General features: G+C 36.1%; 1 protein-coding gene across 10 annotated transcripts in view; it reads left to right on the top strand.

The window, feature by feature from the left end:
- Positions 1-24,927, top strand: part of ERC1 (ELKS/RAB6-interacting/CAST family member 1) — a 294,250-nt gene that overhangs the window by 81,312 nt on the left and 188,011 nt on the right. For 6 of the 10 annotated variants that reach the window (XM_042889766.1, XM_042889771.1, XM_042889768.1 and 3 more), the window contains exons 4-8: positions 1,762-1,836; positions 3,902-4,057; positions 5,780-5,863; positions 7,850-8,017; positions 14,924-15,091. In XM_042889766.1, coding sequence (XP_042745700.1) covers positions 1,762-1,836; positions 3,902-4,057; positions 5,780-5,863; positions 7,850-8,017; positions 14,924-15,091 — 651 coding nt within the window. The remainder of the gene's footprint in view (positions 1-1,761; positions 1,837-3,901; positions 4,058-5,779; positions 5,864-7,849; positions 8,018-14,923; positions 15,092-24,927) is intronic. The other 4 variants (XM_042889769.1, XM_042889770.1, XM_042889773.1 and 1 more) reach the window with 1 other exon arrangement.

The following is a 24,927-nucleotide window of genomic DNA, read 5'->3' on the forward strand; positions in this document are numbered from 1 at the left end:
GATTGCTTTTAGAAGTCTTACAACGTTGTTAAGGAGATGATCTCTGCAAGATTTTGAAGGCCGTGTTATCAACTCCCTGGAAAAAGCATCTCAGTGAAGTGTTCTCAGTGTGTGTTCCCCCAAGCCCTCCCCAAGATTTAACATCAGCATCTTTAATGTAGAGAAATGACCTCCTCACTTGGTTTACAACCTGCTGAAGAGATAGAAGCAGTATCTGTTTGCAGGCAAGAAGAAGCATGCCTCTGACCCTCTACCAGAAGGCAGCTGTGAAAGACTGTTAGAGACCAACTGAGAGAAATATATATCTATATCTATCTATCTATCTATCTGTGTATCTATCTAAAGGGTTGTTTCTGGTTTGTTTGTCCAAGATCCTTTTATCAGGGAATATCTCTCTAAATTGCAAGCATACTTCTAAAAACACTTTCTCAGTAAATCCATAAATACAGTATTTAAAGACAAAATTGCTGCTGGATTTTGTTGTTATTACCATTCACAAGCTTAAACTTCAGAAAGTCTCCTTGTGCCAAACTGATGGAAAATTCTTCCTGTGGCTCTTGTCACATAGCTGCACATTTCTGCCTGGCTCGTTTCAGCAGCTGTGTAAGAATATTTATTTTTAATGTAGTTAAGTAATATTTTCAGTATTTTGAAATTTCTATGCTACTCTATACCTTTCTTGTTCAGATAATTGACTACCATATGACTACCATAAAGATGTTATCTCTTCCTTTCCCATCTCTGTTGAAAACACAACTTTGTGGATGGCTTTTTGGATTTGTCTTGCAGGGGTCTTATGGGAGTGTGTGGTTAACCTATGTGCATGTAAACAGATGGTTACATTAACTGATATTAGTTATGCTATAGGCACCAAGGTACTCTTAAGTCATATAATACATTCTAAATGTATTCGTGTGCCTACATTGAATATTAGTGTTGATGTAAGGATAATATTTTGACAAAAATAATAAAGTAGTAGTTACTGTTTCTCTCTGTATTTGCACTTGTTTGGTTTGAAATATGTACCTACTTTATATGAGAGAACAAGCTGTTTTAGTGTTCTAGCATTTTCCATTTTATTCCATTGAGAGCCCTTTGAAACATGCTAGGTCTGTAAATTCACATAAATGGAAATATCACATGGACATTTCTAACCTCCTGTTTGCACGCTCCGATCTTCTAGAACAAGGTGATATTCATTTCTGTGCTTTGAGCTACGCTCTAGCTCCAGCGGAGAAGGATTTTCATCACATGCCATTAAATGTTGCTGCTATGCGGTAAAAAGTTTTAAAAAGTTATCAGCTGCACTCTAAAGCTTGTTGAAACCACAGCATTATTGTTTTCAGTACACATCTAGTTAAGTAATGGACATATATGCCTTCCGTGAGAATATACTAACAGTTTAGATTAATCTAACAGAAGTTAAATTAATACTAACAGTTTAGATTACCAGGCAAATGACAGATTTATTTTAGTATATTCAACTACCTTATCAACAGTTTATTTGGAGGAAGTAGATGGTCAGATATGCAGTTTCTCGTTTCTTTTCCACTGTGATGATGGTTCTGTTCAATGAGCTTTTGTATACTCTTTTTTTTTTTTTCATGTAAGAGATCATAAAACACATGAACTCGTAACTTCAGAAAGCAGCTAAATTATGCCATATATCAGAAAGAGTAGGTTGTAGTAATTTTGTTTGTATTTGATAAATGGGACAAAATGCCTTTAGGCTAACTTTTGCTTTGTTTTCTCCTCACATAGGAGATACATCGACGGTTTGAAAATGCTCCTGACTCAGCCAAGACAAAGGCTCTGCAAACTGTTATTGAGATGAAGGTAAACAGTTGCATATAGCCAGCAGGAGAGAATATTCTTTGTAAAATGAGTTTTCATAGCAAAATAGACTGCTTCAAATGCCATATACTTCTGTCAATCTCCTAATTTAAAAAAACATATATATAAATACATATATAATTTCTCAGTATTATTGTGCATCTTATAAAGACCAGTGAAAACACAAAACTACTTCATGACACAATAGAAACCTGTTTGTTGTCTGCTTATGGCAACATATCCAGATTCCTTTCAGTTACCAGAGAGTCCATTGTATTACAAGAATGAGATGATGGATTGTCAGGTCTTTATGATGATGTGGGTTGCTTTCTTTTTAAAGTATCAACCTTTGAAATGCCATTTTTTTTTTTTTTGCTTTTTGTCTATCAGTGATGTTAGCAATCTCCAACTGCAAAATCCACTTAAAGAGCAGGTTGTATAATTGGAGAGGTGCCTGTATACTATCTTAAACCTAACTTTTCTGAGTGAATTTGTGATTGAATTCTTCAGCCATTAACTCACATATCTAATGGAGCAATGGCAATTTGCCAAGAGCTCAACTACAGGTGGACTATGTAATCATATTTCTTACTGGATCGTCCATAAAGTACATCAAACAAGCAAGGTCTGGGCAAATACAATTGAAAACTGGAAACTGTCTTTGCAAACTGTTTTATTCCATTATCATGCCCTCCTTTTCTCCCACCTTCTGTATCTGTACCTTTTTCTTTTGCTTTCCAACTTTTCCCTTTTTTCCCTTCCAACTCATTCCATTCCATTCCATCTCAGTATTTTCTGTAGTCATTTCTGGTCTTTTTACTCTGGAGCCTTTCTTCTACTGTCTTTCTTTTATTATTTTTCTTTATGTTCCATAGCAATGAAAACTAATTGACCGTCTGGTAACAATAAGCAGTCTTATGATCTAAAAGGAAATATAAGTATTTCTTGGAAATGATGTGAGGGCTGAAATTGAATACTCTTGTAAATTACAACATAGCACTTTACCTTACTGTAGTTTTTGGTTTTTTTTGTTGCAAAAGTCTGCCTTACTGATTTTAACTTAAGCATCAAAAATTAAGCATCAAACTACATCTTTATAATGGTCCATTGGAACAATGTTAACTCATGGATAAAAACTTACCTATGAAGGTCTTTCATGCTTTTATTCAGCTGTATTTTGATTATCAAATAATATGATTGAGGGATGGTCTATGAAAAAAATGGAGGATTGCTTCAAATTCAATCCATATTTCAAGAAAAACGAAATATTTTGGAAGAACAGAGTTAAAAAAAAGAAAGAAAAAAGGAAGGAAAAAAAGACTGCCCTAAAGATAGCATTTCGTAAATGCACATGCATGTAAAAAGTATGTGTGGAGCTCTGTGTCCTGAATTAATCTATTTCTGCTGTTCTAACAAATAACACTTCAAAAGAAATGGTAAAGAAAATAGATTGAAAATCTCTGTTCATTCTTTAAAGCCGTGAGGATAATGGTAGGTAAACTTTCTCATTGTTCCAGATGTATGTATTTTAGCAATGGAAATGTTTTATATTTTGTGTGTATTATCCAAAACGCTTCAAGAATCTCTGCTATTTCATCACTCAAAATTAGATTGTTTCATCTCTTCCTTGCTTAAGATGTTTTGTTCTCCATTTATGACCTCACTCAAATTACTAACAGCACAAACTGTTTTTTTCCTGTCATACTTGCAGTCATGTTTTGCTGCTCATTCAGTTAGAATTAAATTTCTCTGTTTTATGCTGGACTTAGCATTACAAGGCAACCTTTTCTCATAGTCCTTTATATATTCTTTGTACGCTGTGTCCCTGCCCCTAGCCATGTTTCCTTCCAGTACTAAAGTCTTGCTTTCCTTGAAAGGTATAAAAACAATTGCCTCTTTGTGTGCCCAGCCAGATGCTACGCAAAGAGGTATAGATTGATTTATGTAAGAACTTGAGAAAATTTCAAGGGTGGATACATGCCCAACAGATTATTTCATTTATTACTCTTATGGTATATTACCAGAACATCTAACTGTTTTACTATCTGTCTCTTTTAATCCTTTTCAGGATTCAAAAATTTCTTCCATGGAGCGTGGCCTCCGAGATTTGGAAGAGGAGATTCAGATGTTGAAGTCAAATGGAGCTCTGAGCACAGAGGAGCGTGAAGAAGAAATGAAGCAAATGGAGGTGTACCGTAGTCATTCCAAATTCATGAAAAATAAGGTATTGAGAAAGAGTAACTGCAGGAAGACAAAATGAGCCAAAGCGAACAAATGAAATAAATCTTCATGCTCAGTTAAGGAAAGTACTTAGGATCTTGGTTCCCATTCTAGCTCTGTTAGATAGAGTTTGTTTGTATATTGCTCTGGAGCCACTAAAATAACTTATAAATATTAAAAAGAATTTAAAATTCAAATTTGAATATAGTGGTTCAGTAGAGTCAGTGGACCAAATTCTACTTTTACTGCCACATTTGTAACTTTCTTTTATTCCAGAAGTATTTTGTGTGCATCTGTAGAATGCTGATAATCCATTATAGCTACAGGTTTTGTCTGCTATCCTTTAAAATGTAGCCTACTGAAAAAAATACGATTCTTTTTGTCACCCCTTGAATATATTATCCTTTATACACAAAGGCTAAGAAGAACATCAACTGTCAGTAGAATTGCTTTCCATTACCCTCCCCTTCTGCTAGTGGAGTCAGAATGTTAGTATATTCTACAACAGTGATCATGCCAACATTAATTTATACACTTGGGGTTATTTGTGTCTTAGGACAAATGTAGCAGTGAGATATGTTGGTCCTCAGGCATAAAAATGAATGCAGACTTACTGTATTGTCATTGTATAGCTGAAATTGTACAACAGACAGATATCAGGTGCTTCTTTTTTTCTCTCAAAGAAGTGTTTGTTAGTGAAGCCTAACATTTTCCAATGGACGTCTAGGCCACCTCATACAGTAGATGTAGGTATGTTGTCAGCAGTTCCGCTTTTCTTGGTTACCTTGTGCATACTTTGTAAAAGCAGTGCACAAATCTCTGAAACAAGAAGCTGAAAATTTCTCCATGTCACGAATAATTCTAACCTATTGTATTTGTCCTGCTTGAAGTTACTTGTCTCAAAAAAGAATGCTGGAGGAAGTTTCTTGAAAAAGTATTATTTGACCTAAAATAGAAACATGTACGAAGTATGTGTTTCTTTAAAAATAGCCACATCTGTTCTTTTATACTTCATTCTTTTATCCCACTGCATTGCCTCTAGAAACTAAAGGATAGCTAGCTCTGAATTGGGAAAATGAAGAGGCAATTTTCTTCTTTCTTTTCCCTTTCTTTTTTTTCCTTCCTTCCTTCTTCCCTTGTTAGTAGTACTCATATTTCTTCTCCTCCTGTGCATTTGCTTTTGTATATCTACTTAGCTGTATATCTATCAGCTACTCTGATATTTTCTGGGTCTCTTCTGTTTGCCTGAACATCTTGTTGTCCAGCTCTGTTTTGTAAGTGTACAAAATTTGTGTTTTTCTTTCTTTTTTCTTTCTAATATTGTATTGTATAGTCAACTGTGAGTGTACATTGACAATTAACTTTTTTTTTCTCCTGTATTGCAAAATCTCCCTTTACTTGTCCTAGTTTCCTCATGAATTCTAGTTTGAAAACTGTTGGGTGAAGTGCCCAATACTTTACATATATAAACATAACCATAAGTATGCATTTTTGTTTCATAATCAAATGTTTGTCCAGCAGCCTGTATGAAATCACAGAGACATACAACATTTGAGAAGATTTAATGAAGAATAGAAGAGAAAAAGAGGAACCAATGTTGATTCTTCTATTCAGTTCTTTGTCACTTTTAGTTACTTCAGTAACTTTAGTTTACTCTTTAGTTGCAAGAGGCTAAGCAAAAGATGATTATTGATAAATATTTAAAAGCATAACAATGTCGTGACAGGTAGAGCAACTGAAGGAAGAGCTAAGTGCCAAAGAGGTTCAAGGGGAGGACCTGAAAAAAAGAGTGGCTGGTCTCCAGGCCGAGGTCTCTGCCGTAAGATTTATCTTTTGTGTGCAGTGGCCATGCACTGGGGCTTTCTAGCTCTCTTGCTTTCGGGGTAACTTTTCTTCTCTTGCCTTCTTTACAACTGTGTATAACCATAGGACTAACAGCCTGCTTGGCCCTGTAGCTGCCTTTGGTTCACATGGTTCTGGTGTCCACAACATCACTTTTCAATTGAATATTTCTATTTGTTTTCTTATTCGCTTTTTAATGATATGATTCATTCTTAGCAGTAAGATATTCCCCTCTTTGTAGCACATTTTGAAAAGTATTCAGCACCCATTGTGGTACCAGACTTTCAAAGGGACTTACTTTCCCCAGTAGGATAAAAATAATTTGATAATGTCTCACAATCATGTGCTGAACCTTCTTAACATTCTTTCACAAGAAAATGGAAGTCGGAAGCTGAAAATATCTTAAAAACTGATTGTTTCATTTTAGCAGCATGAATTTTCCTTTGCAATAATTTTACTCTCAAAATAGTGCATTTGCTGAGTGATCATATAATCACAAAGAGAAGAGAAATGTGAGCTCTTAGTGCTGCCTTAACTTCCTTTGCAACTTGATTGGATTCCACTGCATTCTTCCTAGAGAGCTTTAGTACACTGGCAGTGTGAATTTACTTCTCTGAAACAGATGTTTAAAAAGAACTATCTGGAAGTGGTATTTGGGAATTTTAATGTAAAGGAATGTGGTTTGCTTCAGATTAGGAAATTTCATCTAAACACTAGTATGTAGGGTAAACATTTCTTCTAAGATGGCCCACCCCACAGAGAAATTGTTTTTTTAAAGAAGGAGCAAACTGTCTTAAGAAAGATATAATTCGTGCTACCTAGTAATTGAAAAAGTTTGTGTCATCTAAAGCTTTTAAGATTTTTCTGATCAAATAAAAAAAAAAATCCATCACTAGCAGTAAACAGTTTAAATCATCCCAGTCATTGTGCTGAATCTAGGAGTACTGCACCGCTGGTTGTATTGGTCAGTAGCTGATGGCAGAAATAGCCCTGCTACATCAGTACTTTTGTATCTTGTTTAAATAAATGGTGAATTCATTCTGTGGGCATATTTGCTTTTAGTAAAAAGTATGAAAAAAACATCCTATTATGTCTGAATTAAGTGAAAGATAAGCTACCTAACAGTTCTCTAAACTAATTCTCCTTCCTTCTATCTCTTTCCTGCTTCCATATCCCATTGCACGATGGAACACACTATAGTTCTTAATGAAATCTTTTCATGCTCTTTTATTACTCTTTGGTAAAGAATGTAGCCCTGATTACTGATACAGTGTTGGCAAGATAAAAGCGCATTTACCCAAGATTTCTAATTATTTTGATTTAATTTACATCTTATTTATAGTTTATGTCAGTTTAATTTTGTTCTTGACACATTCCCCAAAATTGAAGATGACATGAACAGGTTTTTTTTGTTCATGACATTTTAAACATTGAACATTAGCACTTTTGGGATTAGCGTGGTGTGTTTTTTTTAGTGTCACAAAGATGTTGAAGTTATAAAATGGAAAAATTCTAGTTTTTGGAGAGATGTCCATCTTTGTTATGTAATATACAAGAGAAACCTCTAGATATCTCTATCAAGAAAAGATACTTTTCTTGATACTACAGGGTAGGAGTACATTCCTGTTATGATTTTCCTTCACGATGTTAAAAACTTTTCCCTGCTAACTAACTGATTTTGGTCAGTACTCTGAAAAGTGACTAGGATTGACTTTGTTAAAAGCCATTTTTAACTGTAAACGTTCTCATTCCCCCGTTTTTCCCTGTACCTTCTGTTTATGACAAAAATTTTTGCTGGCCTTCCATTCAAGGTAACTGAAGACTTCAAAATTCTGAGACAAGTTAAGGATATCATACTGTTTGTTGGTACTTATGTGAATTTATCTTTACTTCTGTAGCAAAGACAAAAAATGACGATTATTTTTTTCTTTCTGTATCTTTTCTTTCTTTTCAGATTGGCCAGGTGAAACAGGAGCTGTCACGCAAAGACACAGAGTTGCTAGCCTTGCAAACAAAGCTGGAGACCCTCACAAATCAGTTCTCTGACAGCAAGCAGCATATTGAAGTTCTGAAAGAGTCTCTTACAGCTAAAGAGCAAAGAGCTGCCATTCTGCAGACGGAGGTAAAATGGGCAATTGTGCACTTAACTGACTTCCCATAGAGCAAGAGATAAAAAGTATATTCTTTTTCTTCCTGTTTCAATTATACAATCCCATAATGATTTGCTATTCCTTGTTCTGAGCACATTGTTTCTTTGCTTATGTGCTTGGTTTCTCTTGGCCAAGAATTGAGGGTAAAGAAATGTGTGAAAGTGCAGATGTGTTCCTATGGATAAATGCACATTTGTACAATATAATCCAGTAATATTATTGTTCCTAGGCACATCTGATATTGGAAGTTGCAGTGCCTGAGCTAGGGGAATTTATTTTCAATGACTTTGTAGCTAGAATTGAGAGAGGAAAAAGAAAACCCCCAAAAAACCAGCACAGCAATATTTTTGAATATCAAATGGACGATAAGTATAGCATATGCATTTATTGCTACTGGACGTTCTTGAAGAAGTTTGGCATGTTGTGTGAAGACAGCATTTCTGTCTTCTGCCATGGAAAACTGTAGTGTTAGGTGAAGCCCAAAAGATGGCAGTCATGCATCAAAAAATATCTGAATTGTACAGCTAAACCAGCAAAAAGCTAAGCTATAGAATAAGCATACAGAAAGTTTGTGGCTAACACTGGTAGAAAGATTGTATGTTACAAGAGTGTGAGAGAATTTATTTGCACCTTTTACCTTTGTTTAGCCTTCCTTCAGCCATGTTCAGTGACTCTGAGGGTGTACGTGGCCTTAGCCACCTGCAGAAATCAAATTATACAGAAAATACCCTTTGATGTAAAAATGCTTTTCTGATTATTCTCTGGTTTATGATCTGATTATTCTGATTTATGTAAAGACTGAAATGATATTTCCTTCAATGCAATAGGGCTGTAGGCATAACAGTGAAAGACTAAGTGAAGCAGGTCTTACAGAGAGAAACTATATTTAGCTATTAAACGTAACTGAGGTAGGGAAACAAGGCAGAGAGAATCCACAGGGTCATCTCCAGATCAGAAGCAAAGGCAGCAATATTACAGTTTAAGTACGAGTTGAAAATGAAAACTATGTTTAAGCTTGGTTATATTAACAGACCATTTGAGATAGGCAAATAATTTGGGATGACTGAATGTGGAAGTAGATATTAGGTTAAAAGTAATTAAAAATAAAAAATGCAGCTTTTCATTCATTATATTGATTGAAAGTAATATAAAAATATTAAACCACTGAGTATTGTGAGAAGCTTACAAACAAACTTACTGGAAACACATTGTGTAATTTAAACAAAATATTTAAAAACTAAAAGACATTGTTATATAACCTTGGGAGCTACTCTTGATAGTTATTCAAGACATTTTGATTTTACTTTAGCTGAAGGCCACCGTAGGTGTTTCTTTTTAATGTAGAAATCATTTTATACTATTCTATGACTTGTAATATTAACTAATCGTTGAAAATATTTGCTAATTTCTTCCAAGTGAGATTGTCATTTACAAAAGCAAACCATCTCACTGTATTTCTGAAACATGATATGGCTCTCTTAATAATAAAATGTGCCTGAAAGGAGAGACAGCGAGGTTTTCTACATTTTGCTGTTAGGTTATTTATATTGTTTCCTTCCAGATATTATAACTGAAACACAACATCTACAGTAACAGAGAAAGACAATTTTCTGTCTGTCTTCCTGTCTTTGTCTTTCAGTAAGTAGTTGCTATGGAGTTAAAACATTAACAGAACTGTTTCAGCATGATGCTTCTCTGATAGATTTAAATGGATTATAGAGCTGTGAATGGTATACTTTCTCTGGAAAAGTAGTTCAAATACAGTCTAGTGCATTTTCCATAGTAAAACGTAGCAATCTGGTATGGATTAAACACATACAAAGTGCCTTTGATTCATCAGAGTATTCCATTGTATCAGCGTTAAGTTGAATATTTAGAATTACCTATTTATGTTTCTGAGAATTTTTATGTAATTCCAACAAGATATTTACAGTTTTTGAAAGGTAATCACATCTTTGTCATATTTGCTGATATTCTTGACAGAAAACTCAACAATTAAATCATCTTACCTTTCTTCTGTCTTCACAAGAGACCCTCTCAAGCATAAGTTGGAAAGATATTCATAAACTGCATCATTAAGATGCTTGTTGCATCCTGTGCAACAGCCCTTTCTTAAAGCAGTGTTCATATTTCTATAGAATATTTTTTGCTGGAAATAGGATAGGAGCATAAGATCTTGCTTGGTCTCACTGTATTCTTGACAACACTGGCTGGTGTTAAGATATCTCCATAGCTTATCTCTAGATGCCTGGAGAATGCGTGAGGAAGAAAAGAGGTGCATTTTCTGCCATATATTGGCAGAAATCTTCATAAGGGAATGATATTTTACAGTCATTTTAAAATAAACATTTTGACAGAAAAGTGCACGGCTTCATGAGCCTTTCAGTTTTTTCTTTAATAAAGCTGCAGGGAGGCATGGCAATACCTACCTTGGTGCAGTGTATCAAAGATGGATCTGATACCTGCCATTACCAGAACTACAAAGAACGGTGTCTAATTTGTGGCATGTTTATCTTTAGGGCTGTTGGGTGGAGAGGATATTGTGGTTAACTTTTCAATTTGTGAGGGAAACTATAAAAATAGTTCTAAATGTGTATAATCCTTTTGTAAATGAAACAATCCAAAAATATTTATTTTGGCATTTTTCCGTATAAAGTTTGTATTATACCTCAGTGAACTCTTCAGCTTATTTCAGTGCTATCTGGTACATGGATTCAATGAGTGCTTAGACTAATCAGTGAGAATTTTCTGTTTCATGTACTGCTCGACATGATACTGTAATTGGTCTATTCCATGTGGTAAATTCAGATTTATATCTTTAAAAAAAAAACAAAAAACAAACATTAAGTCATCAGCAACAATATTGTTTACTTCCAATGTCTTATTAGAATATAGAATACTTTATAGGCCTTTCTTTCCTGGGGCTTTTACTTGCATTTAGGAATTTGAATAGACTCCCAAACGAAGGAGGAGTATATTAATGAGAATTGGATGTCTCTAACAAGATCTCTGTTGACACCTGCACATATTCTCAGTTCAGAAAACTGAGTTTGCCATGTTAAAGTATTTAATACCACGTGCTAGAGATTGTGGAAGAACAGATGAACTGTTTTCTGACATAATCAAGCCCTGAAGGTAGTGTCCTCTATTGAGCTTACAGGCCTAGCAAGAAGCAAACAGCCTCTGCACAAAGCCTCAGCTCTGCAAGGTATTTGTGTAATTGAAACTGTCCAGAGAACTAGGAGCTGTACATTCATAAAGGATTTGCCCTCAGCTCTTCTACAGGCCTGACTGAGTACTGTGGTCATTGGATAGCAAGGTGAAAAGTCAACTCTAACATCATTCATAAGAAAGATCAATGTCAAAAGTAGAGAATGAAGTCCTGGGAACAGCTGCTGTATTCAAAATCAGTCAGTAAACATTTCTCTATTGACCACGCTATCAGCGAAACAACTCAATTTGTGTTTCTAATTTGTCATAGTCATAGGACGTCACAGAAATTATTCTTTTTAACACGTGGTTTCAGGTGCGTGAAACTTCACATAGGAATATTTACAGTGACGTAAATGTAGCATTTCACCCCACACACTAAGCACAGTGTTCCATCATCTCCTGTGCGTTTCTTAATTATTTCTGTATTCACTTCAACATCTGTCTTAAAAATAGCTGGCACTTGTTAGAAGTCATAGCAAGCTCTTAACACGTTTCTCAGTAGGTATTCTGTCTGTTCTTTTTGCTGGCAATAGTGTAGAGATAGCAACAGAGAATAAATGCTTTGCATTTTGCCACTAGAAAGAAACCAGGCTCTGGATAAAAGGTATGGAAAATTGTTCCTTCTGATCTGACTGAATGGAGCATGGCATTATTCATGGATCTAAACAAGTGGTTATGCCATGGTTTGTGCGGGTGACTCAAGAAATTAGACAGAAGAATCAATCAGTCTTGGAATAAAGATATTGTTTTAATATTGTTTTTTCTAGACGTTACTGACAATTTCATAAACCCTACTGCAAATTATTAGCATAGTAATAATAGCCTGATTTCTACAGTACACTAGAGATGGTGGTTAAAATGAGAAAAAACACATGTGGAACCTAAGCCCTGTGGTCTCAAGCTCTTCAGTGAATTCTGAAACTCACTGTGGACTTTTTAAATCTAATAACAGATTCCAAGATAGATATTTTTTTAAAGGACTTAAGAATAAATGTAGTTTAAATATTATATTATTTCTTATGCTAATTGTAATAATTGGAGTTACTAATGTTCTTTTCTTCTTGGAAATTCAGAATTCCCTATGCTGTGTGTATGGCTATGTAGTTTAGGAACAGTTATGGAGTATAATTTACTGCTACTGGTAAATTCTGTGAAGGCATATCAGTCATTCATAACACAGTTTTTCATACGTTTGTTACAGTGAAGAAATTGAAAATTCTTATGTATGGTACCTGGATGAGAAGAGCTACCTGTTGTAGCTAGGCAGGTTGTTGTGTTGAAGATGGCAACTGATGTGCTTATTTTATTAAAGCTTCATGGGAAATTGGGCGGTATGTGCAGGCAGAGTTAGCAACTGTGTTGGTAAGCAAAGGACTAGCAGTTGCCTGAGCTGTGCTGCGAGACTTAGTTGCCGTGCATGAAGTCATGGCACACTATTACTGTGAAAGCAGTTAGGTTAATCCTAGGTTAAGACAATGCCATCCAGGACAGAGAAGTCAGGAGAAGGGGTGTCAGCACCTCAACAGCTGTTTGCTCGGTTGTTTCCAGGTGCAGAACAAATCTTAAGCTGACTTTGTTGAAATTGGCATCACCTGACTCCAGCAGCCCTCAATTCTTGTCACTGTGGGAGGATGCCATACATAAACCAAGTTGACATGAATAAACAAGTGCAGTGTTCTGCCAGGAATAGTGTTAAGGTAATGACTGTGTGTCCTGCCAGCCTTTGAAAATATTCCTGAAAGTGTTTTCTGTGGTTTCCTAGGCAGGGACCTCACACAAATAAAACCAGGAATGCAATTTGCTCCAAACCGTAAGCTAATACAGAGTTCAAAGAGAATAATCAATCAGAAAATGGAAAGCTTTTGTGGATAAATTTCTGTTTGCGGATGTTCTGTGTTCCTTTAATACTGTAGGCATCTGGAATATCTTGAATATTTTGTAACACAAATGTGGAGGCTGTGGATTTGCCTTTGAGAGAGACTTTCAGTTTCCCTTTAAGTATGAATGAAAATGGTTATTAGCTTGAATATTAAGTACATGCAGAGGACATCCCTAATCAGCCTCTGTGTTAGTTTAAAGAAAAGAAAGCTAGCTCGACCTGCTAAACTTCTTGTTACAAACACTGTCAATTCTATATATCATATTTGGGTAGTGCTTGTTTCTCTGGTATCACTACAAAATGTACTCCACATACTATTTGCTAGGTGAGAGGTTAGGAATGTGCTTTTAATAATGCATGTGTAAGTGGGAAAGCTTCAGACATCGAGGTGGCAGCAGGACTGTGGTGCTGCTCAGAAGATCAGGGCAGGCTTTTTGCCCCACGGCAGGAACTCGTTGCTCTGTGTAAAAGGAATCAGACAAAACAACAGTGGCTTTTGTGGGTATAACATGCTGTAAATGGAGAGCCTTAGAGGCAGGTTTTCCATTAGTAAATTGAAATAAAGTGGAATCAAAAAAGCACATTAAAACTAAATGTTGCTCGAAGCACCACAAGCAAAGTGTCTACCTAAACTGTTTCTCTAGCCAGAGTTGTCCACGTTGTCTTTTCAGTTCATGTCTCTGCTATGTACAAGGACCAAGAAATTCAGTGATTACCCTGTTTACTTTGTGTGACTGATGTCCTGTAATGGCTTCAGCTAACAGGAACCAAATCTGGTACTGTCAAATAAGATTAGCAGCCAGGCTGGCAGGTTTGAGCTCTGTGTGAATGTCGAGTGGATAGGGGTCAGTGGGTTTCTTTTGGTCTCTTGAGCAGGTTGCTGGTGTTGGATTTCATGTTCCACAATGGTCTTTGAGATTAGTCTGTGCTCTGTGGTGACCTTTTTCTTCTCATCAAATTTGTATTCAGATAGCTCTGAGTTCTTCTCCCATTCCTTTTGTGTTGCAGTCTGTGTGTTTCATTTGTGCAAGACAAGTGTAGAAGGAAAAGTTTCCCAATGTACAGTTTTGAAGTTTGAGGATACCACAGAATTAGCAGTCTTTCAAAGGTTGTTGAGACTATAGGAGCTCCGTTTCTTTGTCCAAATAGCACCCACAATATCCTGTTGTATGTCATTTGTTCCATCTTATCTTTAACACAAAGCTGCATCCTACAGAAAAAAAGCACCTTACGTTTAAACTAATTTGTTGCTATTTAAGTGAAAATATTCTTAGCCTTTGTAAAGCAATCTGCGTCCCATATTTTGATCTGAAGTGGCCACTTTCATTGTGTCCAGGCTGAGCTAAGACTCTCAATAAATCTAGACTATAAAGTGACTATTTAGTACTAATATTCCGAATTTAAATCTCTTAACATTAGTAGTGTTTCAAATAAAAGAGTCAATTTTCCTACATATATGAGAACCTCTGCTGGTATGGTGCTAGCTTCTACTCTGAAGGGAAAAGTACCAAAATTGTACTGCATTAAGACTGAACTATGTTAGAAGTATAGTTCTGGATATAATTCGGGGGGAAAAAAAACCCAACTGATTATTTTCATCTTCTGGTCTCCTACTACATGTAACTGATTGCAAACTGAAATATGCTGAAGTCTCAAATTGATGTTAGTTTTCAGAATCTCTTTGTCATTTGTCAGCACATGGTTCCTTGTGGGAGTGCAGTTTATCTTTGTAAGAGTTTTCTCCTTCAGTGCTAAACAAACCCTGTTTCTGCATGTCTGAATCTAGGTGGATGCATTACGCTTACGTCTGGAGGAGAAAGAGACCATGCTAAATAAGAAGACAAAGCAGATTCAGGAGATTGCAGAGGAGAAAGGCACTCAAGCAGGAGAGATCCATGATCTCAAGGATATGTTAGAGGTGAAGGAACGCAAAGTTAACGTTCTTCAGAAGAAGGTAAGATTGTAGAGCTCCAAGTCAGATCCTTATCTTTGATACATCCTGATTCCTAAGCCTGTCAAGAATTTACTTTTTCTGTGTTTGTAAGTCGGTCTCATCATGTCATGGGAAGATTGTAAATGATGAATATCTGCTTAAAATTTTGAATTAAAAAATAGAAAAAATTCAAAGCAAATATTGTTGCCTTGCAGTGTTCCAGATGCTGCTTTTGGTTCCACTTCACTATCAACGTTGACTGCAGTAATTGTAGAAGGACATGTCTTAAGGAAAATCAGTCCTTTCACACCAGCCACTTTAAAGCCATGCTGATTTGAAGCATTGGGTGGTGGGTGATCCTGATATCAGTATGTGAATAATTTAATGGGGATTTGTAGCAATAGAACCACATGGAATTGTTTCTCTTTAACTTTCTGAGACAAGTTAAGAATTCAGTAGATATAACTTTAATTGGGAATGCTGCTTTGCCAATCTTAAATTTTCTCAGGAGCTACTGGAAAAGGATAATCAGATTTCAGACCAACCTACATATCTTTCTGGATAAGAACATGTAGATCTTGAAATCAGGCAGGTCTGAATAAGAAAATGTAGACTGTCAGAAATTGGAGAGATTTTCCAAAGGATGTTAAACCCCAACGCAATGAATGATAATGAATGATATTTGCAAATCACGCACAGTATTTCCCAAACAACTGCTTTGTTGGTTGGTTTTTTTTTTAATTTATGAATATTTTTTTTTCTGTGTTCTAACTGAAAGTGCTCTTCTTCTATATATTATGCTGTGAATGTGCTTTTTTTTTTTTTTTTTCCTCTTTTGTGTATTTTTTCCCTACACCCTGTAGCAATTCTGTGAAATTATTGTCATTTTAATAGTTCAGAATATTAATTAATTTGGTGTGCCTGGCCAGTGCCTTTTCTTCTAGTACGTACCTATAAATCATGATGGTTTAGGTCATGTTCAGTTCCATTACAGCAAACTCCACGTGGGAATGAAAGTTCAGCTATGCAGTTTAGCCATAAACCAGTCATTAATAATTCTAGATCAGTCTTATTCCCTCTCTGAACAGTTTTGGCTTTTTTTCTTTTTAGGAACACTTACAGACTTGTAATTTTTGTACTGTGCTTTTGCTTTGTTTTCAAAATTGGTCATGCACGCTCCAAAGATTGATTGAGATCCCAGTTGAATACTTAACCAAAACGTAGGGAATATGACCTTTATGTAAATGTTAAATGTCAGTGAGGTTGTTTTATTCCATTGACTCTTACATTGTTTTTTTCATGTTTTCTTATTTGCTCTACTTAACTCTTCAGAGTGTTCTTTCAGTGGTTCATTTAGTAGTGATGAAGGTTCTGTTTTTCCTGCTTTTTTTTTTTTGGTACTTGTTTTACTTCCTGAAGCCACTGTAATCCATATTAAGAAAGTTTCATCTTTTCATGTGGCTAGCCTATTTTGTGAGATTTGTTCCTTGCTGCTTTCAAGTAAAGTTATCTGGTCTCTGTGGCTAAGTAGGGGCCCAGGCCTTTAGACGTAAAGACTTTGAACTTGTGTTCTCATATAGAAGACTACATTGCTGTAATAAAAAGTGATTTAAGTTGTTTTATAAAGTATGTTTATAAGCTTCTTAAACAACAAAACATAACCTGCCTGTAGAAGAACATTCTTCTTACTGCTAGTTAGGATCGCACAAACACTGTAGTTTGCTATTGCCATCAGTTTGTTGCAACCATTTCCTTTAACATGAACAATTGAATTGCAAGGTTTTAAATCCAAAGATATTGTTTTCAGTTCCTCTAGCTGGCAAACCTGGGATGTTTTTATGGAGAATTCAACTGATGGGACTAACCATTTCAAGCATTAACTCAGTTTAAAATAGTTTCATCTTCCCCCTTTGAGACTCTCTAAAATAACAATTAGTCCTTAAAAATCTTGTGTTCCTAACACTGGAAATGATGACTTGTTCAAACCTGCAGCACGTATCTGAATGTCAGATTGTGCAAATTGGACAGAAAAGAGCAAAGTGAGTATGTCCTACCAAAGGTGTGTTTAGAGTGAGTAAGCATATGCCCTCTCATTTGGGACCAGATAATATTTTACCATAGTAATACACCTGTGAACAAACTTATTGTCTGCTTTTTACATTATTGAATTGTGAACACTGAAGGGGGAGTGCTCTGTGGTCCTTCGTGATCATAACAGACAGCTAATCAGCCCAAGGAGGCAGAAGAAAGACGTTTGATGCTTTCTCTACTCTTCTAGGACTGATGAAATAGCAACTTTTTTTCAGAAGCTGCGTGTCTTAATAACAAGGGATTAGTAGTATTTCCGTAAATATCTGTTAGAAAAAAAACATTCTTCAACACATTTTATACCAGGGAACTTGATCCAAACACAATTTAGAGATTTCAAATACCACAAAACAGATGTGAAGTCCTCACAGGCTTTTGCCAGCTTCTTTATTAAAATTGACAGCCATGACTTCAAATATATGTCCTAGAGGGTCATAGAGGACCTGACCTTCCACGTCCCTGAAGGGATATCAGATCTCTGTTGCTGCCACTTCCTTCATTCAAACCTTTATTTTACAGGTAGGCTGATCATCACTGAACATGACATCAGCAAAGTTTAAATGTATGTTTTTAAGAAAATTCCAGGAGCTATTTTGTCCAGGTTGCTACTCTGTCTCAAGGATGCTACTTTTCTTCTCAGGAATTAAGGAACACAGAATTGTAGAGGTTGGAAAAGACCTCTGGAAGTTGTCTAGTCCTAAAGAAAGCCAACAGTAGGATGCACAGAAAAATGTCCAGGAGGGTTTTGAATATCTCCAGAGAAGACTCTGCAACCTCTTTGGGAAGCCTGCTCCAGTACTGTCACTTACTCTTCTGCTTTGACTTTCTACTTCTTAGAATCTGCTAAAACTTTTAAGAGCAATTCAGTCCAGCTCAAATGATATAATGTCTTTTTTTTTTTTTCTCTAAATTTACAGCTAGTAAGAAGTTTTTAGAGTAGGAGTCATAATTTTGGATGATGCAAAATTTGGAGGAGCAGCTGACACAATGTGCTGTACTACCATTCATGAAGACCTGGACAGAGTAGAGAGGTGGGCAGAGATGAACCTGATGAGGTTTAACAAGGGCAAGTATAGAGCCTTGCACCTGGGGAGAAATAACTATATGCATCAGTACATATTAAGGCCTGAGCTGCTGGAAAGGAGCTCTGCAGCAAAGGATCTGTGGCCAGCATGTTGGCCATGAACTAGCAGCGTGCCCTTGTGGCCATGAAGGCCATTGGTATCTTGGGATTCATTAAAATAGTATGGTCAGCAGGTGGAGGAAGATCCTCCCTTCTACTCTGCCCTGATGAGGCTGCATCCAGAGTACTGTGTCCAGTTCAGGGCAAAAAAAGACAGGGATCTCTTAGAGTCCAGCAAAGGGTGACAAAGAGGATTCAGAGCCTAAGTACTTCTCCTAGAGGAAAGGCTGAGAGATTTGGGACTCTTCATTCTGGAGAAGACTCGAGAGGAGATCTCATCACTGTTCATAAACATCCAAAGTGTAGGAGTCAAGTTGATGGGGTGGGCTCTTTTTGGTGATGAGAAACAATAGATCAAGGGGCACTGGGCAGAAATTGGAACACAGGAAGTTCCATGCTAATGCAAGGAAGAACTTCTTCACTGCCAGGACTGATGGAGCACTAGAGCAGGCTGCCCAGAGAGGTGGTGGAGTTTCCTTCTCTGGAGATGAATTCAAGACCTACCTGTGTGACCTGCTGTAGGGAACCTGCTTGATGATCTCTAGAGGTCCCTTCCAACCCTTACAATTCTGTGAGTCCATTTCTTCATACTATCTTCAGCTCTTTGTTAATTTGGACTTAAAGGTGAATGATTGCCAAACATATCTTAGAGTTTATTACAGCAACTTCAGCTTCAGCAAGATTTTCCCACTCAGAAAACGCTTTACTCTTGAGATATGATCTTTTTTGATCATTCTAAGCTGTACAGCAACATTTGCCCTCATAGATCCAAAAGCTTAGCTTCTAGCAGTCTTTTCAATAGCAGATATCCTTAGTTTACAGCTGCTGGTGGAGGTGACAGTATACTCTTGAGGCACTTGCACAAGGAATATACTTTTGATCTTTTTTTAACTCAATCTAGGTTAGTCGTGGCAGATGCCATGTTGTAGCTTGAGGTACACTCCAGCATTCCTCTTTATGATTTCCAGTGAGCAGATGTTTTACAGATAAGTTGAGTGATATGGATCCAGGGCTCCTTGTATGGCCTTACCAGTGCTAAGTGGAGACAAATGTCACCTTCCTTGGCAGGGCTCCTTGTATGGCCTTACCAGTGCTAAGTGGAGGCAAATGTCACCTTCCTTGACCTGCCAGCAGTAGTCTTCCTTTGTGCCTTTTCTTGATATTTCTTGCTGTGAGGAATTTTCGTTAGGAAAGTGTTAATGATCTGAACATGGTTTAGTTGTAATGTAAGGATTGCGTTGGTATATTGGCCAGTTACTTTCTTCTTCTTTCCAGACTTACAAACACTTTAGCGCACACTCTGGCACTCTGGCCATGTTGTATCTCATTCTGTGGATGTTAGTAGCTTTGTCAATGGAACACTTCTCTTGTAAGACAGGTCTTTTTTAATCAACATGGTGGCACAGGGCTCATTGGCTGACTAAGTTCCTGTCTCAGAGTTTCCACAGATGTATGTTGAATCCTTCCTGCTGTGCCTCTGACATTTTTCACTGTGTCCCGGAGATAGCAGACTGTGCTCTGCATGATGTATCTGTTCTTCGTAGAATCCCTGAGGTGTCTGGTTTTCCCTTCCACTATGGAGATAAACTTTGTGTTTGGGATACTTGTGCCTCCAATCTTTGAGTCACTAACATCTAGTTCCTTGTTTTATCAGTGTGCAGATCATGATTTTATCATGCAGGAAATTGGGAGAAAGTTGGACCCTATTCAATTTCCTTTTTGAATGTGATCTCTGTAGTCTCAATGGAGATGTTTCTGAGTACAGTTTCTAGGCTCTGTACATTAATAGCGTTTAAATTTAGTAATATTAAATTATTTTTCAGTCTGTTTTTTTTTTTTCACATCAATTACAGTGAAACATTCTCTAATTCTACAACATGCCAGAAATAGTGTATTTGGATATCAAAGATTATTCATGAACACCTAAGCTTCCAGTCGATTTTTTTTGAAGATATAAAGGGCATTAATTAACTTCTCTCTTTTAGTTAGATTACATTACATTATCTGTTCTTTTTATGATTCATTGTGCAATTATTTGGAAAAACACTGCCCTTTAAATCTAAAAAGCTTTTATTGCTACTCACCTAAAAGATACGTGGAGAATCCCAAATGTGCACTGCATGGATTTTGAAAATAACTCCAAAAATAAGTTATTTTTACCTGTATATTTTAAAAGTAAATCTCAAGGTTGCATAAAACTCACTTTTATTAAACTTCAGTGCAGTGAAATCTGTAAGAGAATTTACTTGTATACTTCTAAAGTGCACTTTGAAGATATGATTAGTAAATTGTATGGAGTATGAGACCTAGTGAAGGAAACAAAATTTAAATTCGAATGATTGATATTAGTGCCCATTTTATATTATTACAGTATGGTATGGTTACCAATGCAGTAACTATGTTAGGAGAACCTACTGGGTTCAAAATAAATGTTATGCCTGGATGTGTTATATATTGGAATTTATATTTGGAGCATATGTTCTTTTATTTTTATATAACCCCTTCTTTTTCATGTGCACCTCCTTTTGTAAAATAAGAACATCTGGATCGTATGTAGCATATGTACCTGTAGTCCCAGAAGGATAATATTCTATTCAAAAATCAAGTGTTCTGATGTGTAGGAAAGGCGGCAAGCCAGTTTCTTGGCATGCAGTTACATACAGAACGTTATCTTATACGGATGCTATTAAAGAATCTTTCCTGTTGCCTCTAGTAACTTGACAACTTGTTTTTTAGCATTTTTTTTTAAAGTGAATATCCACATCCATTCATTTTAGATAAGTAATTTCAATCTGGAAAAGGAGACGGGACTGTTGGGTTAATGATTTCAGTTCTGCAGTTCAGCTGATGTAGCATGCTAATGTAGGGTTATTCAACTGATACGCGTTGCTGTAATGGTGTTACATAAGATGGATAGCACCAGCAAAGTTTTGAGAAAACTCCATGGAGTTTCTGGTATTATCTGTGCTCCAATGTTCCAAAGAAACTGAATCTCTGAACCACAGTTCAGCAAATTGTCGTATATGGTAGGAATCTCTTTTTTTTTTTTAGTATCCCTCAAAGAGGAACAGTCATTTTTTTTATGTCCTTTTTGTGCCTTGAGATAACCTCTTGATTGGCAAGACAGAGCATTACTCATAGGTAGTGGGTCTGACAAATTTTGTTTCTTGAAGGCATCTGGGAAAAGAGCCAACTTTGGGGCCTCTTGATTTCATTTATAAATTAAATGTAGTTTTTCTGGCAAGATAAAGCTAATAAGCTTTGTTGGTGTGTTCACTGTCATGCTAGACAAATACAAACTTTCCTATGATTGAAGAGGCAGGAAAAGCAAGGGCGTATGCTTTTTTTGAGGTTACTTACATCAGTCTTCCTCAGATAGCTTTTCATTGCTCTCTAGGTTGCAAGACTTACAGAGTTTCCAACATTTTAGTTGCCACTAAATGGCTGTCCAGGCTTATTCTGCTCCTCAGGGGATTGTCTGAGCTGTGTCTGGAATAGACATTACTGAATAGACATTACTGATAGACCTAGCGAGCTTAGTGATCTTCACTAGGACAAGGAATGAATCATTTCTTAGTATAAATCAGTATTTTCCTGTTTTCAAGAGTGGGTTTTGAATCCACTAGGATAGGGAGTGTTCTAAGGTGGGGTTCTGCTCAGTATTTGTGCAGTCATTAGGACTGTTTTAAAGCACAAGTATATAAATAGCATTCAAGCCTGCGATTTCACTTGCTCAAAGGATAAGGAAACTTAATTCCAGTATGGAGTAGTGTCACCAAGGGCAACTAAGATTGCCTTGTCCTAAAACAGGACAAGTTTCATAATTAAAATGCTCCTTAGCATTATGAAGGGCTTGCATACCTTCAGGCAAAGATGAGTGAAGGATAGTTTTGAACACGGGACCACTCTTCCATTCTTAATGCGCAGTTGAGTTTGAAGTGATGGTTTACCTAAAGCAATCAGTGGTATAAAATTGGAAAGAATATGATCAAATGATGGTACTAATTTAAAATATTGGATTCTTAGGCTCTTAGGCTTTTTTTGGAGCACAGATCGTGAAAGAATTTTATTAGTAAGTTTGATATTTTTGTCAGCTATCAGTGGACGTGTTCTGAAGTAATTCTGTAAAAGAAATAATAGCTAAATACTCAGGAATATAGATCTACACTCTTGTGCTTAGCATTTAGAGTAATACATTACTCCTCCCTTCCTATTCATCACTCATGCTCCTTGAAAGGAGATTGAAACAGTAAATAACAGTTGTTTGGACATGTTTTACACCAGGATTTTAAAAATCTCTTATTTCTGGAGCATTCCCCTCTGATTTACCTTGCATTATTTCTTTGATCTTTTTATTAAATCAGTGCTTTGGACAATGTAATAGAGTATCTAAATCTAAGTTTCATTTACACTCTTTGTTCAAGTTGCACAGTTGTCTTGCTTGAGTGATCCTAAATGATAATGTAAACGAAAATGAAATTTGCTGTGAGGAATTCCTTCTAGTCAGCGGTAAATCCCATGTTCCCATCCTGTCTGTTGGCCTGCCTCAGTGTTTGATCTTCTTTGGTCCCTTATTTCCATTCTTTGCTATTGCAGCGCTGGGACAAGTTAAACCTTTCCATTATTCATGTCTTTTCTCATCAGCCATTTTTTTCTGTTTGTTTTTCTGTTTGTAGCACCGTACTGCTAAAAGTATGTCACTAGTTATGGTACCCTTGCTCTGTGAAGAACCAAAATAAGAATCTAAAGCAAGTCAGGAAAATAGCTTAAGTAATCCTGAGTAAGAGACATTAAATTGCCACAGAATTAACAGTATTTGGCAGTAATAATCAATGAAATACTGTACTTGGGGTTTAGCCAAGTTTAGAAGTTTGTTTCATAATTTAGTAAGTTTTTCACTTGACATGTTTTAAACATTATGTAGTCTTGTAAAGCTTGACCTACTCCAAAAGGAATGTCACAATTCCTTAGTTTTACCCTGCTTCTGAGAAAATAGCAGATCTAAGCTAACATTTACTGGTTCCAAATTTTCCTTGCTTTATCAGCCCTTTGTAAGAAAGAGACAGAGACTTCCACAGTGAAGTTGTTTTGGTTTTACTTATTTTGAACATTTGAGTACTATCAATGTAAAAGTGTGCTTAATTATGGTTTATGTGTTGTTTTTTTTTTTCCTGTAGTGAATTTTCCTAAATCAAACCTTTATTAGCGAAGCCTTTTCTAGAATTTGATACAGAAGTGAGAAAATGCCTCTAAAAGAATTGGTTGTGGAGTTTGTTTGTTTAGGCTTTTGTAGTTGTTGTTGTTGTTCTTTTCAATACATTTATGGTTCTTTGGAGAAAAACTTCAGAAAGCAGTCACAAAGGTTGCTTCATAATGTCAGGACATTGCTGAAAGAAGAATTGGCATGATGCTATTCTGTACGATTAGTCCAAAATTTCAATTAAATGGATATTACACAGAAATTGATTGTGAAATAAGTTAGATGATTTTAAGTTTTCAGTATAAGTGACACTTTAGTGCATATTAAATAAATGAGTAAGATTTAGAATCGTAAAATCATAGAATGGGCTGGGTTGAAAAGAATCACAATGATCATCGAGTTTCAACCCCCCTGTTATGTGCAGGGTTGCCAACCACCAGACCAGCTTAGAGTTTCACTGAAGAAAAGTCTGAATGAATTTCTTTTTGCTACTTACGATAGCAGTAATCTATTTTGTACTTAGGTAACGAAAGTGTTGCTCTGAAGTTGGAACCAACAAATTGTCTTAATAAACAAGCCAGTTGGAAAACTTGATGTTGATGGATAATGGGTTGGCTGATAAACATATCAACTGACTATAGCTCTTAGCTGATAAGCACTGGCAAAACCAAAGATCATGCAGAAAAACTTCAAGATAAAACAGAGGTAGAGATGCTTTTTAATGGATTATGTAATTAACCAATTGGCTCAGATTTTTCTGAAACAAATCCCTTACAGCCTTTAGACTTGCATTGTTTTTATTTGCATTCTACATTAAATTTTGTCTGTTCATATTAAAGCCTGTATGCTTTGAAACACAACCAATATCCGTGGTTTAGAAAGAGCACCTCTTCCTGCACCCCTCACTTCAAAAACCTCTTGTGTTGCCCAGTGTCCATGATATGATTATTACAATATGAAGACTCTGCTTTTCTCTGGGTTGAGCTATTGATAATATTAAACCTTCTCAGAATGAAGTAATTAATTACTTAACTAAATTTAACTGTTTTAAAAGTGTTTGAGGGTGTAACCCACTGCTAATGTATATTTTTTTCTAGTAAAATGCTTTGGAAATCTCCCAGAAAAAGTGAATTTGGAATCATTTACCAATTGAAGAATCAGTCTATGGGTTCTCTTTTTAATCTTTTTCTTGTAAATACAAACTATGCAAGGTTCTCCTTAGAAGCTAGCAAGGAAAATGCCTTTCAACATCAGTTTTTAGAAAAAGAAAATTTCAGTGATGGAATTGCTTTACAAGGTTTGAAGGAAATCCAAGCTGTTTACTACTAAGACAGAGAGACTGCAAACATGATAGCAATCTTCTGAGAATATAATTTGAAACATCTG

The sequence above is a fragment of the Lagopus leucura genome, unplaced genomic scaffold (genome assembly GCF_019238085.1).
Source record: "Lagopus leucura isolate 7727_CA_CO unplaced genomic scaffold, USGS_WTPT01 Super-Scaffold_100159, whole genome shotgun sequence".
NCBI lineage: Eukaryota > Metazoa > Chordata > Aves > Galliformes > Phasianidae > Lagopus > Lagopus leucura.